Source organism: Cricetulus griseus, chromosome 7, assembly GCF_003668045.3.
Source record: "Cricetulus griseus strain 17A/GY chromosome 7, alternate assembly CriGri-PICRH-1.0, whole genome shotgun sequence".
Classification (NCBI taxonomy): Eukaryota; Metazoa; Chordata; class Mammalia; order Rodentia; family Cricetidae; genus Cricetulus; species Cricetulus griseus.
The window spans coordinates 66,554,527-66,573,313 of record NC_048600.1 but is presented as its reverse complement, the minus strand read 5'-3'; the positions used below and the strand labels follow the sequence as shown (position 1 = coordinate 66,573,313).

General features: G+C 44.7%; 1 protein-coding gene across 1 annotated transcript in view; it reads right to left on the bottom strand.

The window, feature by feature from the left end:
• Window positions 1-8,722: 8,722 nt before the first annotated feature.
• Vdac1 (voltage dependent anion channel 1) overlaps window positions 8,723-18,787 on the bottom strand; it is a 28,875-nt gene continuing 18,810 nt past the window's right edge. Inside the window, 4 exon segments of the mRNA XM_027427557.2 lie at window positions 8,723-9,699; window positions 10,582-10,639; window positions 11,795-11,945; window positions 13,974-14,201. Coding sequence (XP_027283358.1) covers window positions 9,608-9,699; window positions 10,582-10,639; window positions 11,795-11,945; window positions 13,974-14,201 — 529 coding nt within the window. The 3' untranslated portion in view covers window positions 8,723-9,607.

The following is an 18,787-nucleotide window of genomic DNA, read 5'->3' as shown; positions in this document are numbered from 1 at the left end:
TGATGGCGTCAGGTACACGTCCGAAGGCGCGCGCCCGAAGCAGCTACGTCCCGACGTGATGACGTCGCATCCCCTGGAGGGGACCGGAAAGGATCCTCCGGAGTTGCAAAGGGAAGCTGAGAAAGGCCAATGGAGTGGGTTTATTTTCAACTGGTGGTGTTTTATTTTGTTCTGTTGGGATTTTTTTTTAATTTATTTCATGCACATTCGTGTTTTGTCTGTGTGAAGGTGTCAGATCCCCTGAAACTGAAGGTACTTGCTGTTATGAGCTGCCATGTGGGTGCTGGGAATTGAACCTGGGTCCTCTGGAAGAACAGTCAGTGCTCTTAATGCTCTCAACCACTGAGCCATCTCTCCAGCCTCTTGTTTTGTTGTTGATGTTGTCGTCTTTGAGATTTATTTTAGGGGCTGGAGAGATGGCTCATCATTTAAGAGAACTAGCTGATCCTCCAGAGGACCTGGGTTCTATTCCCAGCACCCATGTGACTGCATGCAACTGGTGCAGACACACACAGGCAAAACACACAGACACTTAAGTTAGGAGTTTTTTTTTGTTTTGTTTTGTTTTTAAGATTATATGTATGGGGCTGGAGAGATGGTTCAGCTGTTGAGAGCACTTGCTACTCTTGCAGAGAACTGGGTTCCCGGCACCCAGGTTAGGCAGCTCACAACTGCCTTTAACTCCAGCTCCAAGGGATCTGACCTCTTCTTTTGGCCTGCACAGGCACTACACACCTGAGATGCACACAGATATGTGTAGGCATTCCTAAGCTAAAAATATATCTTATTTTGTTTGCTTTTTCAAGACAGAGTTTCTCTGTGTTAAGAACCGCTCATGAGTTTTCTTGTTTTTTCACAAACCATCTGTCAACACACTGTCTTGTCGACATTGAATGAAGGGATCTCATTGGTGGAAACCATGCAGGAAATCTACAAAAAAAAAAAAAAAAAAAAAAAAAAAAACCTAATTACACAAACCCATATTAGACTTGTAAGGAAGTGCAAAGTAGCATGCTTTGAAGAGATTCCGATAATTGTTGCTGTGAAGTTGATGCACGACCATACTTACAAATGTTTGAAGGTCATACTGGGGTCTCAGTGTGACTCTGTACCCTCTGTGACTAATCTCTTTTTTGGTGATGAATTGTTTGAGATGTTGTGCAAAGAGCTGTCCAACAATCACACCATCCATGATGAAATGCAAAACACCATCTAGAATACTAAAGTGATCTCTGGTTACACAGGAGGACCTCAAGAAATTCCTTGTGGATCAAACAAGAAAAGATAGCTTGAAAGACCATTGGTCAACAGATCCTTTAATATGTACTCCTATATTTCCACAGAAAATGAGTCACCATAGATTTGAGCAAATATGGACATTCTGGCATTTCAATGATAATACCAAATGGACAGACAGTCAGTCACTCAGGGATACTTTTCAAGATACAACCTGTGCTGGATTAGTTCCTGCATAAATTTCAAAAATATACACACCAAAGCAACAGTTGTCTTTGGATGAGGGAATGATTCCATGGAGAGGATGTTTAAAATTTCCCACATACAACCCAGTGAAAATAACAAAATACGGTTTACTTGTTCAGATGGTATGTAAGAGTGACACTGGCTATATCTGCAATATGGAGATAAGCACTATTGAAAGAAATTTCAAGAAACTGTTCTTTCAGTCCTTGGACCCTATCTTGACATATGCACCATATTTACCAGGATAATTATTTCAAAGCTACATCTACTGCTGACTTGCTGCTACAGAACAAAACTAGTCTGCGGGACTGTTAGGGGGAGTAGAGGTTCACCACCAAATTTGAAAATGTAACGTCAAGAATGAAGAAAGGTGACATAATATTTTCCAGAAAGGGCGGCATTCTCCTAGCATGAAAGGCAAGCAGGTTGAATGAGTGATATCAATGATCTATTACACTTCTGTCTGACAACAGGAAAAAAATAGAAAACTGAGAGGGAGTATTGTCAAACCTGCCTGCATCAAGGAATACAATGCCCACATGAAAGGCATTGACCATTCAGATCAAATCCTTTTTGTGTTCCATTCTAAGGAAAACGATGAAATGGACAAAAAAAAAAGTAGTGCTGTACCTTACAAACCGTGGACTTTTCAATTCAGTTAGACTGTACAATGTCCTTAATACATAAGCAAAAATGAAGTATAAACAGTTTCTGCTATCTGTGAAGAGAGATTGGATAACAGATGACAATTAAGGTTCTCTGGAACCAGAGACCAATCTGTCCAGCCCTTCCCCTGGGGTGCAAGGAGAACACATAGTATAGATCCACCCAAAGGCTTGTCAGATGATAGGAAGCAACATGAACCTACATGTATTCCAGCAAGGGGGAAGAAAAACTTTCCTATGAGAGCCTGCAGAGTTTATGCCACTCATGGAAAAAGGAGTGAGAAAAAGGAGTGAATCTAGATACTTATGTAAATTTTGTTTGGTCCCTCTTCATAGGGGAAACTGTTTTACGAAGTACCATCCGTTTAAAAAATATTAGGAACTTTAATTGTTTAATTAGTTTTTTGTAAATAAAAATACAATTATTGAAAAACCAACACTTATAGTACATTATGATCTGTAATTATTAAATAACATGCAGTTTACCCAAAAATGTGCCATCCCTGGCATATGTCTTAGAGATTTCTATGCAGTACACCATGTGTTAAAGCATGCGCTGCCACACCCAGCAAAAATGAATGTTAAAATTATGTGTAACCGCAGATGCCTTCTGATGCCAGAAGAGGGCGTCAGACCTCCCTGGAGCTGGAGTTAGAGCAGGAATGAGTCATGATTGTGAGCCACCCCATGTGGAAGCTGAGAACTCTGGTCCTCTGAAGAGCAACAAATGCTCTTAAATGCTGAATGATTTCTCCAGCACCCTTTTGTTTTTGCCTTTTGAAACAAAATTTCATGTAGCCCAGGCTGGCCTTGAAATCTCTTTGTATCCAAGGATGACCTTGAACTCCTACACCTCTTCCCCGAAGGTGCTGGAATTACAGGCATGAGCCACTATCCTGATTTACCCTTCAGTGTTTCATCAAATATTTAACACTCCTCCATACTTAAGGGAGCATCGATAAACAAAGCAAACAAAGCCAGCCTTTGCAGGCCTTGCTTTCTTGTGTGGGACACTGTAAGAATGGATAGGATTTAATAGGATGATAGTGTCGTGAAAGAAAAGCAAGAAAATTGGTCACAAGTCAGACTGAAACCCTGCCATTGAGAATTGCCTCAAATTTTCCAAAAATATAGTATTACTTTTTACATTTTGTAAAACAAAACCCTCAGTATGTGAAAATGTAAATTTAGAAAGTTTGCCTTGGTACGGTACAGCATTTGTGTCTAAGGGTGTGTTGTGTGACTGTTTCCAAAACAAATAGTTATAGGTTTCAATTCATATACATGGCATTTCATTAATTTTCAGGGAAATCGGTGTAGCATAAAGCTGCCATTTATGGTGCCCACATGTTCACTGCCATCTCTTCAATTTCCTCCCCAGAGAGCTGGGCTGCCTCTACAGGGTAGAGAAAAGCCTGTGTTCTCCCAAATCTGATGGATTTGGCCCCAGGACAGCTCAAAAACACAGACTCTATGTTAAGAAAACTAAGACATCATTCATCTCAACTCAGCCTGCCACAGCCTGTATACATGGAATGGTGTCCAAACCTTCCAGTTCGGAACGCAAAGGTACGGTCCTCCCAAGTCCCCCGAGCATTGCTTTCTGCTGGTTCAGAAAATACCACTGTTCAGAGAATAATCTCCATCCTTCTGACCGTTTGGAGATAGTTTTCAATTGATCAACTTCTGTGACACCCTCTGTTGTCCTTCTTAATCTACTGTGTTCTTTTGTCCTCAGTGACAGATCAGCTGAATTCATTTTTTGTTTTTATTTTGTTTTGGTTCTCTTCATGACAGTTTCTCTGTGTAGCCCTGGCTGTCCTGGAACTCGCTCTGTAGACCAGGCTGGCCTCAAACTCAGTCATCTGCCTGCCTCTGCCTCCTGAGTGCTGGGATTAAAGGAATGTGCTACCACTGCCCAGCTTCAGATTTATTTTTAAGTATGTGTATTGTCTTATGGGATTTATGCATGTGAGTGTCATCAGAGACTGAATGAAAAGATGGACATGACTGCACTTAGGTATACCGGAGGAGGTTTCTTTTAGATAAAAGGAAGAGCATAGTCAGAGGCAGGGACATCTGGGAGAGTCCAGAGTGCACGTGACCAGACAGAGCTGGGCCATGTTAGGAGAAGGGGAGAGGAAAGTAGAAGGGAGGGGGGAGCAGGTGCAGTTGCTAAGAGGGCAAAGGTACAAAAGGGGCAGGTAATCAAAATGGCTGGATTATATGGGAAGAGCCTCTGCAGAAAGGGCAGTCCAGCCCCGGGCTGGAGAGTTATGGAGGTTAATGGGAGGAAGGCTGTACCAGCTATACCCTGTAACAGATCTGAGGGATACTGGGAGAACCTGGCCAGGTCTGCTTTGATTTGTTAAATAGGCACCTCATCCATTTGTCCCAGGGTTTGAGACTTAACAGAGACTACAAGATGGCATGAGATCCTCTAGAACTGCAGTTACAGATAGTTGGTAACTCCTTGTGGGTGGGTGCTGGGAACCAAAACCAGGTTCTCTGCAAGAACAACCAGTGTTCTACCTGCTGAGCCACCCAGCCCCATCTAAATTCTTTTAATCAATGAGATATTATAAACTCGAGGCATTTTGCAGTGATATTCCATTCAACACACTGCATACTGTAGGCAGACATTCATGAATAACTGATGAATTAAATCCCCCTCATACTCACAGCATCTTTCTTTTTCCAAGACAGGGTTTCTCTGTGTAGCAGCCCTGGCTGTCCTGTAATTTGCTTTGTAGACCAGGCCTCAAAATCACAGAGATCCGTCTGCCACCACTGCCCAACCAACCACTTCACAACGTTAAAACTATGCCTGGCCCTTGACTACATGGACCCAGAAACCACTTTGTTCAGAGAAAAATCTCTGGACAGATTTTTTTTTTCTTTTTTGGTTTTTCGAGACAGGGTTTCTCTGTGACTTTGAGGCTGTCCTGGAACTAGCTCTTGCAGACCAGGCTGGTCTGGAACTCACAGAGATCTGCCTGCCTCTGCCTCGGGAGTGCAGGGATTAAAGGTGTGAGCTTCCTCCGCCCGGCCTTCTGGACAGGTTCTAAGTATTCATTTATAAGAAACAGCTGCAGCTGGGTAATGGTGGTGCACACCTTTAGGTGGATTTGTGAGTTCGACGCCAGCTTGGTCGACAGAGCAAGTTCTAGGACAGCCAGGACTATACAGACCCTGTCTCAAACAAACAAACAAACAAAAAGAATGTAAGTGTAAACTCCAAAATGACCACGCCACACCCCATGGCCCACAAGGTAAAGCCTGTTAATGATGGTTATTGTAAGTGTAATGAGGTTACGCGGCATGGCAGTTAACCTTATATAGGAGTTGGGGAACTAGCCTAATGGGAGAGCTGGTAAAAGGGAAAGCCATTCCTGGAGAAGTGAAGAGAAGCATAGTAAGGATTAGATGGGGAGTCTTGCTGTTCCTAACACTGGGGATGGAAGGACAATATAAGGAGTACTAGTGCTCTCCAGGCACTGCATGACCTTCAGTCAACAAGCCAACAAGAGACTTCAATTCTACAATGAACTGGATTCTACCACAACCATGTAGACTCGGAAAAGGACACAAAGCCTCTTACTGTAATGAGAACACAGCCAAATTGCATTTACTTTCCTATTATTGCAGTGACAAAACATGACCAAGGCAATTTATGGAGAGTTTATTTGAGCTTACAGTACCGGAGAGATAAGAATCTATTGCTATCAAGGCCAGTGAAAGACCCCCGCCCTTAGCTTTCTCTTTTAAGTTTTCCCGCATGCAGCTGGCGAATACATCCTCTCCTGCACCCCCTGACCCTTGATACCCACAGCTGCCGGCACTTCCCCGCCGCCGCGCAAGGCCGGCCCCGGCCCCCGCCGGACCGCTCCGTCCCAAGGTCTCCGCCCCCAAGGTCAGCCACCTGGGCGCGGAGGGAGGAATCAAGTCTGTTGTACCAGACACCAGACCTTGAGAATATGCTGATCTGGAATGGCTCTGTGCCTCATTTGAACCATCAAATAGAATCCCTGCTCCTAGCTTGCGCCTTTTTCCCTATATAAGGACGCCTTTCCCTTGGGGCGGGCGCGCTTAGCCACACAGAAGCTAAGTCGCCCCAGGTACCTGCGTCTCCAATAAAGCCTCTTGTTTTTTTGCATCCAGTTCGTGGCCTCGCTGATTCCTGGGTGTGTGGGTCTCCCTCTACGAAAGTGCCTCTTCGGGGTCTTTCACCAGGAAGTGTGGCAGCAGACAGGCATGACACCAGGAATGGCAAACTGAAAGTTGGTATATCAAACCACAAGCATGAATCGGAAAGTACAAACTAGGAATAATATAAACTTTCAAAACCTCAAAGCCCACCCACCAGTGACATACTTCCTCCAGCAAGGCCACACCTCCTAAGCCTCCCCAAACAGCACCAACTGGGGACCAAGTACTCAAATGCCAGAGCCTACAGAGACATTCTCATTCAAACCTGAGACAAGAAGCCAGGCTGTAAACAGAGTTCTTAATTGGTCTAAGTAACAAAAACCCCGGAGTCAGATATAGAGGGAAATGCTGAGAGAGGAGCAAACCACCCACACACCTTACCTCCTTAGCGCCTCAGCAAACAAGAGAGAGTTCCTGTTTCTCCCAGCTTACATCCTGTTTCCACCCAGCTACCTCACTTCCCGTCTGTCTGTACAGACCTCCAGACCCCAGTGGTTAGTGGTTAGCTAGTGGCAAGCTTCATCCTCTGGCCTTCAGGAGGGCTTTAAATAAAGCCTTGCTTTATACAAGCAAGATATCACTACACCAGACACACCTTCCCGGACTTCTATTTTATACAACAATGCTATCAATGATCTATTATATTTTTTAAAAAGTTATTATTTGAAAGCCTAGAGAGATGGTTTAGCAGTTAAGAGTGCTTGATGCTTGATAACCCAGGTCCAGTTATCAACACCCTAATCAGACGGCCTGTGACTGCAGTTTCATTTAGATCCAACACTCGCACCTCCTGAGCAGCTTACATAAACTCATGCAGCTTCACACATACACATAAATAAGCATGGGTGTGCAGAGCACGCCCCAAAATACTGACTCTCATCCACCCAACGCCAACCAGTGAGGGGTGGGGCATCCTGAACCCCTCAACCTTTCTTTTATTTTTTTACATTTTTTTATTAATTTATTTTTTACATTCCAATTCCCCCTCCCTCTTCTCCTCCCATTTGCTCCACGGAGAGGGTAAGTTCTCCCCTAGGAAGTCTACTAAGTCTGTCCCATCATCTCGTTGAGGCAGGACTAAGGCGCCTGCCTCTCCACCCCCGCACCCCTGTGTCTAGGCTGAGCAAGGTATCTCTCCATATAGAATGGGCTCCACTAAGTCAGTTTGTCTATCAGTGTTAGATTTTGGACCCACTGCCTCAATCTTCCTCTTGACACCCAAACAGAAAAATATACCTTGCAAGTTAATGGGAGACAAAAACAGGAACAATATACCCAGCAGGCTAAAGGTTCTGTTTGCCGTTAAGAATAAATTCCTAGCCAAGAGTTGGTGGTGCTCGCCTTTAATCGCAGCACTCGGGAGGCAGAGGCAGGCGGATCTCTATGAGTTCGAGGCCAGGCTTGTCTACAGAGTGAGTTCCTGGACAGCCTCCAAAACAATACAGAGAAGCCCTGTCTCGAAAAACAAAAACAAAAAAGAATAAATTCCTAAAGCAGGCAATAGTTAATCCCAGCACTCAGGAGGCAGAGGCAGCTGATCTCTGTGAGTTCAAGGCTAACCTGTCTACAGAGTGAGTTCCAGGACAGCCAGGGCTGTTACACAAAGAAACCCCATACTTATGACAAATATACTTACCCCTGCTCCTTCCCTTTCATGTTATCTCTCTTGCAATGTATAACAGCCTACTCTCTCATCCCTGTGAATACCTTACCCTCTATAAAAAGGACCTCAAGAGGTCAGCAGGGGCTGTTCTCTCAAGTGCCAACTTAGGGTTTGGCAGCTGGCTGGTCAGTCCCAGGTGCATCCCAAAATATAGCTTTAATTGAACAATCATGAGTTTGGTCTTTTCTCCTCAAAATTCTCAGGTCTAACTAACAGTCTGTGTATCTTTTTGCCCCAGTCTCCAAGGTGCTGGGATGTGTCACCACACCCAACCATAAGTGGTTTGCTTGTTTTTTGAGTCAGGGTTTCTCTGTGGCTTTGGAGCCTGTCCTGGAACTAGCTCTTGTAGACCAGGCTGGCCTCAAACTCACAGAGATCCACCTGTCTTTGCCTCCCGAGTGCTGGGACTAAAGGCGTGCGCCCATAAGTGATTTTTTTAAGACTGATTTTTATTTATGTGTGGGTGTCTAAGGAGACCAAAAGAGGGATTCAGACACCCGAAAACCCAGAGTTACAGGTAGTGTGAGCAGCCTCCGGTCCACTACGAGAACAGGAAGTACTCTTAACCTCTGAGGCATCTCTCCAGCCTCCTGAGTGTTAGTGGTCATTTGTTAGACACCGTGCATATAATACAAAAAAGCAAAGCACAAAACTAAACCAAATCCCGGCCATTCATATTTTCTTAACAAAAGCAACAAGGAGAGAAGGTTTCAATATTTTATTCAAGTTTTATTTTAAGTGATGTTAATTACAGCATTTGAAGGGGAGGAGCTAATTCCACACAAAATGGAAGACTCTATAATGTATCCATTAAACTGCTAAAAAATAGAGTGGTGAGGCTATAACAGAGGTCACTTTAAATCCCTAGTGTTGTCATGGTGTGACTGAAATCACCTGCCCAGCTTAAAGCTGGAGATCCTGGAAGCTGTTTCATACTCTGGTGTAATGGCAGAGAGAGAGAGAGAGAGAGAGAGAGAGAGAGAGAGGGAGGGAGGGAGGGAGGGAGGGAGGGAGGGAGGAAGGGAGGGAAGAAAAGAAAACCACACCACAAGGAAAAATTAAGTCCTGAATGACTGGCTCCATCATGCCCACCCTCTCCACCCTAAAATGGCACAAAAGAAATAGCTAATAGTACTTTTGGTGTAAAACGGGAAACTGATGGGCTAGGATGGGAACAGGGCATGGTGATCTGTCTTAAAAGTCCCTTCCACACAGGTGTGTACATGCTTCTCAGCAGTTAGGATTGGGACACCAAGATTCGATGCTCAGGAAGTCACAATTTCATCTGTGGACTCAACTCAGATTTACAAAGGACCCGCACATTCCCAGCTTCCACTTGCAGCCTGACGTCTCTGGAGTGGCTCCTCCCCAACACACACCTACAGCTAAAAGGATCCTTTTAGGAATGGATTTCTGCTGTGCCTCTGAAATGGAAAACACCTTAAAGCCGAGTCATCCTTAGCCTGGACATCTAATGTGGTATTTATCAATTCTCGCATCCCCAACATACAACATTAAAAGGTACACTAAATTCTGAAGGTAGCTATACTGCAAAATAGTTTAAAATTAACGATTGTACAATATTCATTTATGCTTGAAATTCCAGTCCTAGACCAAGCTTGTGGCCACCCGCATTGACGTTCTTGCCGTCCAGCAGAGCTGACAGCGTCAGTTTGATACCTGCAGGAAGACGAGAGAGACAGGGTGTATCATGGAGGGATGAGGAAGGAGGAAGAGACAAAGGAAAGAGAGGTTAATACCAAAGTCAGAATTTGTTCCAGGTACAATCAGCAGGGGCCAAACGAGGTGACCCTTCAGCATACATTCTGTAATATACCCTGGCTTGCTGGTACCCTCAAATGAACACATGCAACATCATTAGTGGTACCCAGAGCAGAAACCCTACTGGAACATCCACTTTCCTTTCTCCCTCATCTTCCCCCATTACAATGAGCATTTGACATCTGGTACCCTAAGGGTAAGCTGCTTGAGCAATACTGTCTTGGAGGGAAACCCTGTCCTGTATCAGGCTTGAATGTTCATCTTCTTAACACTATGCACCCATACTCACACACACAATAAACTCCTTTTCCTGGGAATTACTCGTAATTTTAGATCAAATGGGCTGATTTTCCGAGAGGAACTTGATTCTCACATCACATCACTGGGCTTCAAGGGTTCAAAAGCGGGATTAGCCCCTAGAGCCCCCACACACATAGTGGCTTCGACAATTACGCAGAGGCGCTAACCATCATGCCTTTCCATAATGAGGGCGACTGACAGGCTAAATTTGACAACCGCCTGGAAATAAGTGTCACACCTCAGGAAAAGGATGGAAGAAAACAGCCAGAGATGTGACATGGTTTTTACCAGTGTTTTCCTTCTGGCTTTCTATTTCTCATACTCTTTTTTTTTTTTTTCCTTTTGACAATGACCCCACAACTCCTTTATAAACATTCAAATCTAAAGGTTTATATACACTCATTTACAATGTTCCATAGGAAGAGCAGGAGTCAGCAAAATATAACCAGAGAACTAGCTTTGCACCCAGGCAAAACATACCTGGCTTTAGGGTCTGAGTGTACCCTAAACCGATCAGGCTAGAGTTGTTCACTTTGGCCTGAAAGAGAAAAGATAAGTCCAAGTGAAAACAGTATCCCACATGTTTACCTCCAAAAAGAGTGAGGGTTTCTCACTCAGATCCCAGCTATCAGAACCAAACTGTACCTGCCCATGGTCATCTCATGAAACTCAGAATGACATGTGTCAAATGCAGGTGCCTGTACTCTCCTGCTTCTGTGAACTCCCAAGGACGGAGCAAGGAGAATAAGGGCTCTTGGAAGCCATACCCCCTCTAACCATTCCTTTATGTTCCCAACATGGAGGCCCCTTGTCCTTTGGTTTTACACACATGGCTGATGTTGAGGGAGCCAAATCTTGTTCCCAGGTCAGGAGACTTAAAACAGACTATCTGTGAGTTATACCAACCAGCAGAAACATTTTGCAACAAGACACTTCCTCATTCCACCCAAAAGGGTGGCCACCTACTGTGTGACAACAGAAGCCAGCTCAACTCATTTCACCACAAAACCTGTGTAGTTCGGGGCCTCTGACCAGTGCCACGGGGCAGGCAAGACAAGATGTCCACTGATCAACAACTTGGTTTTGTCAGTTTAGAGGTGTGCTCTCACTATGTAGCCCAATGTTGCCTTTGAACACTTGCTATATCATAGCCACGAAAGGCCTTGAACTTCCCATCCTTCTGCCTGCTGTTTCTGCTGTGCCGGGGATCAAGCACCAGGCTTTCTGTATGTTAAGCAAGCACTCTTCCAACTGAGCTACAGCCCTGGCCTCGTTTGGGTTTGCTTTTCCCCCCAGTAATATGGCTTAAGCCCAGTGCACACACGTGCTAGGCAAGGGCTCTACCACTAGAATACATCATCCTGACCACTGATGCCTTAATGTAGACCACAGGGACTGAGAACAAAATGAAAATGAGGGCAAAAATAAAACATTTAAGGGAATACAGTTTGCATGATGGGACAGGAACGGTTAAAGAAAGAGGCTCAATAGCATAGTATCTGCTCAAAACCAGGTCTGGGGACACATTTTCTCTGTGCTGTGTGCCTTTAAGGAAATTATCCAATCAACCTCCATAAGTGTTCAGCTCCTCCAAAATAAAAATATTGATGAACTAAAAACCATGCAGAGCCAGGCAGTGGTGGAAACACAGGAATTCTCCCAATCGTAAGCCCAGTGATTCATGGGTACCCACCGAAAAGCAGGCATCAGGATCGACCTGATACTTGGCTGCTATTCCAAAGCGAGTGTTACTGTTTCCTGCTGTCCAGGCAAGATTGACAGCAGTCTCCAACTTCTTGTTCACCTTTTGGTAAATGGAGCCACCAAACTCTGTCCCATCGTTCCTGCAAGTAAGCATAGCAACAGATGACCAGCTGTCCAGCGATGTGGACTGAAACCCAGGCAGAGTCACCAGCACTAGCAGGAGAGCAGGAATGTCACAAATAGACTGAACCAAGCCAGGGACTCAAGACCAACTTTCATGAAATGAGTGCTGAGATACAGGAAGCCTGACAATAGTGGGGCAAACACCAGAGTCTCCAAGTTTCAGAAGTTAAAACAGCTCACCAATCACTGGGAACTCTCAAAGGCATCCCAGATAACTATCAGAGCAGCATGAAACTTCAAGCTTGCTTTCAAATGCTCTTTTAGAAACGGGGGCAGATGAGAGAACTCAATTGTTAGGGTATGAGTATTTGCCGCTTTCCCAAAGGACCTAAGTTCATCAGTCTATATCAGGCAGCTCATAACTGCCCATTAACTCCAGCTCCAGAGACTCCAGCACCCTCTTCTGGCCACCATGGGCACCTGCACAAATGTGACATACACACACACACACACACACACACACACACACACACACACACACACAAAACTATGCATACATACACATGAATAAAAACAAACTGTTGTTTTAAAATGAAAGCAGAGCCGGGCGGTGGTGGTGCACGCCTTTAGTCTCAGCACTCAGGAGGCAGAGGCAGGCAGATCTCTGTGAGTTTGAGGCCAGCCTGGTCTACAAGAGCGAGTTCCAGCACAGACTCCAAAGCCACAGAGAAACCCTGTCTCGAAAAAAATCAAAAAAAAAAAAAAAAAAAAAGAAAGAAAGAAAGAAAGAAAGAAAAATGAAAGCAGAAACTAGAAAACTGGGATTCTACAGAGCTTTCTACTTTCTACTGTTTGTGTCTTTACTTATGTAAATGATTCTGTCAAAGATGGTAGGAGGGAAGCAAAGGAGAAGAAACATGGCCAGAACAGCCAGGAAAGCTCAGGCCTCACACTCCTTGGAAGGCAAGTACTGTAGTTTGGATATGGAAAAAGAGAACAGATTCCCTGCAAGCTGTTCTCTAATCTCCGTGTACACTGAGACATAGGGATTCTCACACACACACACACACACACACACACACACACACACACACACACACACACACACACACACACAAATGCTTTAATTATTATCAATGGAAACAGATTTGTTTAGATTTGTTACTGGTCTGAGTAAGGCATTACTTCTTTAGTGCCCTCTAGTGGAAAGAACATGTTAGTGTTTCATGGAATTAAGACAAACAAGATTACCTTTTTTTTTTTTTAATTTTTTTTATATGTATGGGGGAATGATGTACCCTTCAAAGACCATGAGAGAGCATTGGATCCCCTAGAGACTCAGGTGGCATGCAAAACAAGAGTGCTGGGAACCAAACTTGTATCCTCTCCGAGAGCAGCAAGTGCTCTTACCTAATGAGCTTCCCTCTAGGCCCAAATAAGATTATTTTTATGGCTGAAAATTTTGATTCCCTCAAATCATCAATGTCCTTCAACCTCCAAGTCTGGTGGTAGACTCTCTCTAACCTACTATGTAACCTCTCTGCCTGTCACCCATAGTCCAACAGTCAGCAAACTTTTAACAACATTAACAGAGAGAAAAAAATCCTGTGCATTCTTGATTATCTACCGTGGGATGGGAAACAAAAATGCTAACAGGCCCTTTGGCTCATCTCACCAAAATGACTGAAAACTGATCTTAGGAAAAAAAAAGAAAAGCAACCACCCTAGCCAATACATAACACCCATGGCATTCCAAATGAGATTGGTCACCATTTGAATACTAGGTCCTCAGGTGGTCGAACTTTTTGGGAAGGATTAGGAGGTGTGGTTTTGTTGGAGGCGGTGTGTCGCTGGGGTTAGGCTTTGAGGCTCTCTTTCTCTCTGCCTCTTGGTTGTGGATCAAGATGTGAGCTCTCAGCTGTTCCTGCCACTGTGCCTTTGCCCTGCCATCATGGACTCTAAATAATTCCTTTTATAAGTTGCTTTGGTCACGGTGTTTTGTCACAGCCCTAGGAAAGTAAGTGACAACGCCCCTACACACTTACACATTAGTATGAAGCTGGAACTCGTCCGTCTTGTACCCAACTGCGAAGTTGCTCTGGGTCACTCGGGACTTCGAAGTCTCAAAATTCATCTGGTAGCCAGCCAGCCAGCCCTCATAGCCAAGCACCAGAGCACCCCGGATGGAGGGCCCAGCAATGTCAAAGTCCACATCACAGCCCAGGTTGATATGCTCCCTCTTGTACCCTGTCTTGATTTTAGCATTTTTTTTCCTAAAAGAAAAAGAAAAAAAAATGTATTAAAGCGAAGCTAACTCACATTGACACTATCATGCTAAGAACAATGCAAACATGTTGACTGGTCCCAGTATGAGTAGGAGGTAGGGAACAGAAGCAGGGTTAGTGGTTAGTTGTCCCCCAAACAGCTGCTGAGCCACAAGCAGGTCACAAGTTCTCCTGAGCTCACATCTAGTCTGCAAAAGGTTACATTGACACTGTGCTATGCACGCCATGGGAAGAGGCCAGAAAGTGAGTTCCAACCACACTCCTTTTCTAGCCTCTCCCTATACCTAACCCAACACCCTACACAGGCATCTATTAGGCATGTTTATTGTTTTCCAAACTTACAGAAGAGGTGCAAATCACAAAGCTACCCAAGCAGCAATTTGAGGGAGGTGGTCATCTTTGTGGCTCACCCAGTAGGTGCCCCCCCCCTCAAAAAAGATCCCTGGGGCTGGAGAGGAAGCTCACAAGTTAAAAGCAAGTGCTTGTGCAGAAGACAGGGATTCGGTTTCTAATACCTACACTGGCAGCTTACAACTGCCTGCAACTCCAGCTCCTGGGGTTCTGACACCTTTTCTGGCCTCTGCAGGTAACTGCCTCTATGTGGTGCTCACGTACATGCGTACATGCATACATGCATGCACACACACACACACACACACACACACACACACACAAAATCTTTCTCCTGCTTAGTGAGTACACTAGGAGAGTGTTAACTGCCATAGTCGAAAGATACCACTGAGTTCACAACGGAGAGTCCTAGATACTGATGAGGAACCTGAGTCCTTCAGTCATGGGGGCTGGAAGTCCTGATCTCAGGCCCAGTGATGCCAGATTCTTCACGTCTAAGACCAGTTAGTTCAGTGTCTGTCAACTATACTCAGTGTCCCACAACAAGGGTAGATGAGTTATAAATTTTAACCAAAGCAAACCCCAGAGAATAAGAGAGCATCTACTGGGCTGAGTAGATGGCTCAGTGAATAAAGCACTTGCCAGACAAGCCTAAAGACCAGAGTTCAAATCCCCAGAGCCCAGTAATGCTGTCTGCATAGCAGAAGTATCTGTAATCCCAGTAAATTTCTCTGCAGAGATGGGATGGAATGACAGGAGGCCCACTAAAACTTAAAAGCCAGCTAGCCTGTCATATATATCAGTGAACAAAAGAAATTCCAGAAAGATGGTTCAGTGGTTAAAAGCACTCACTGCTCTTCCAGAGGACCCAGCACCCACATGGAAGCCCATACCTGCCTATAACTGCAGTTTCAGTGAACACAACACCCTCACACAGACATACATGCAGGCAAAAATACCAATGCACAGAATAAAAATGAATACATCATTTTAAAAAAAGAAAGAAATCTTACCTCAAGAAGGCAAAAGAGCAAACCCGAAGTCACCCTCTGACCCCTACAAGTGCACTGTGGCAGGTAAGCACAAGCCACGTATGCACAAATATGTTAAAATAAAAAAATTAAAGATTTTATTTATTTATCTATCATGTATACAGTAATCTGCCTGCATGTGTGCCTGTAGTCCAAAAGAGGGAACCAGATCTCATTATAGATGGTGTAAGCCACCATGTGGGTGCTGGGAATTGAACTCAGGACCTCTGGAAGAGCAACCAGTGCGTTTAATCTCTGAGCCATCTCTCCATCCTTAAAATAAATATTTTTGAAGATCAATCTATCAAATAAAATTGAAATTGCATCACATGCTTGCAAAGGGGACCATTCTCTAGCCACTGGCTTTCTCAGCCTAGACAACAGAAACCAAGTCAGAGTCCTGAGGACCACACAGACCCACCTGCTCCTGGCCCTCTTTACAGGGAGATTAAAGCATACAATCCATGGGCTCTGAACCCATTCCCTCCCCAAAGGCCCAGCTGTTTCTTGGGCAATGGCCAGTTACAGACCCAGGGAAGCAAACATACAGAGTAAGCCTAAAGCAACTCTCCAAGTTATCAGAGGTTACCAGGAATTGGACAAATGGGTCTAACTGTTAAAATAAGTAGGTTTCCACCCAGGAGCTTCAAAGTTGAGAAAATGTGAACATTGTAAGAACAGTATTGGCAATAGACTATGAGCCCAGGAAGACAGGATGCTTGCCATTGTCGTCCAATAAGTCTTATACAACATAGAGATTTATGATAATTAAGACTGAGCTAGCAGATGAGAAATCCTAGTCACTGGCCAAGCAGCATTTGAAACTAATATAAATCTCTGTATTATTCAGGGCCATAACATGGCGGTGGGCGGAACTTGGGCGGCCTGGCAGAAAGCTGCCACATGGCGGCAGGGCTCGGGTGGCTTTGGAGTAAAGACTTATCGTAACAAGACGAAAATATATCAAAAGATGTTTAGGGCCAGTAATACGGTGTAGGATAGTGGCGCTCTCGCTGCCAAGCTTAATGACCTCAGATCAGTCCCCAGGACCCACATGATGGAAGGAAAGAACCAACTCCCAAGGCAAGAGGATCATAACTTGAAGGCTAGCCTGAGCTACATAGTCAGACCCTGTCTCAATAAAACATGAGTGGCACACAGTTGCACATGGAGGCAGGAGGATCAGGAGTTCAAGACCAGACTGGGCTACATGAGACCCTCTCTCAAAAGACAAAATCAACAAAAAGAGCAGTGCCTGTGGTAGAGCCTTTAACCAACCACGTGTACCACTCACACCAATTTGCACAGTGTCTCCACTCACCGTCTCATGGGATTCTAGCTAGGGGTCCAAGCATCCACAGAAAAATGACAGAGCTAGAGTTAGAATGACTCACCCGTCCTCAGGTCTCTGCTCCTCAAGCATCTATAGAGGTTTTCCCTTCTCAAATGTCACTGGGATTTTTTTTTAAGCTACTTAAGGGGTAGTGCTAATTTGATAAGCACTCAAGAGAGACACGGCACACAGTGATGGTTAGCAAGCAGGCTTTATCTATGGAAGGCAACACTTGAGGGAGGGTGGCTACTAATCCCTAAGAAGGGTCTGAAGTCCCGCCTAGCTGTGGCCCACATTTGGCTGTGGTTGGCCAGCTTTCCAGGCATCACCAGTGCTTCAGAAAGCCAGTGTTCATTTCCAACCTGTCAAGAGCCTTTAAAGCTCAAGTACCCAGCATTCCTAGTGCCTACAGCTATACCTTATAAACAAATATCCTACCCAATATAAGGAACCAAGGCTCCTTGGAGGAATGGCTGACATCAGGACTGATTAGGAAAGCGCCTAAGATGAACCTCATACACCTTCTGAAGCAAGGGAGAGGAGCTCACCAAAAGCCCACACATGTCAACCTGAAGGAGCTCCAAACTGTCACAATCCAGACCACGTGAGCCACGATATAAATGATGCAACTGAATACAACTCACAGAATAAATGTCCGTGAATCTATACTAACATAAAAACTGATTAGGGGCTGGCAAGATGGCTCAGCAGGTAGAGGTGGTTGCAGTCAAACCTGATAATCTGAGATGAATCTCTAGGACTAGAATGGAGAAAGGAGAAAACCAAACTCAGCAAGTTGTTCTCTGATATCCACATGCACACTGTGGTACATACACACACACACACATACACACAGGAACGTGTGTGTGTTTAAATAACAAAGGCCTGGAGAGATGGTTCGGCAGTGAAGAGCACTGGGTGCTCTTGTAGAAAACATGTGTTTATTCCCACATGGTTGCTCATAACCATCTGTAACTCCAGTTTCAGAGAATCCAATGTTCTCCTCCAACCCTGATAGGCACCAGGCACACATACAATGTACATACATACATGTAGGCAAAACATTCATGCACATAAAGTTAATATATCTAAATAAAATTTAAGAATAAAAACAAAACTGGGAGTAGGACAGCCCTTCCCTAGAGTAAAACCCACGAGTAAGAAAAGAATGATGGGCCAGGCAGAGGTGGCGCACTCCTTTAATCCCAGCACTTGGGAGGCAGAGGCAGGTGGATCTCTGTGAGTTCAAAGCCAGCCTAGTCTACAGAGCAAGTTCCAGGACAGGCTCCAAAGCTACACAGAGAAATCCTGTCTCAAAAAACCAAAAAGAGAAAGGAATGATGGAAATAACTAGCAAAAATGATGATGGAGGGAAGAAAGAATTGAAGCATGATGAGAAAGAACATTTGCAGTCTTAGTATCTCCTGCTGTATATCTGAGAACAAAGCTAGATGCCATGTGAGCCAGCTGGTGTCTCAAGACCCGCGATGGCAGTCTTCCTGACAGCATGCACCGTGGACACAAGGAGGTGCCACTTCTTCAGCTGCCAAAAAACATACAACCTGAATGTAATCAGGAGGAATTAGCAGACCAATCCAAGTAGAAGGGTATTCTGCCAGAACTCTCAGCCATTCTTCAAAAATCTCCAGGGCACAAGAGAAAAAAAGATGGAGAATGTGTCCCAGGAAGAGACCACAAGACCTGACAACTTGAGGCAGCAGAGGATCCAGAGCAGGATCCCAAGCCAGAACGAAGAATCAGCAGGGCAACAGTTAACAGTGTGGTACCAACGTGCACTTGCTGGCGCTGATCTTTGTTACAGCCACAATTGCTTAATGACAGGGACAAATACTGAAAAT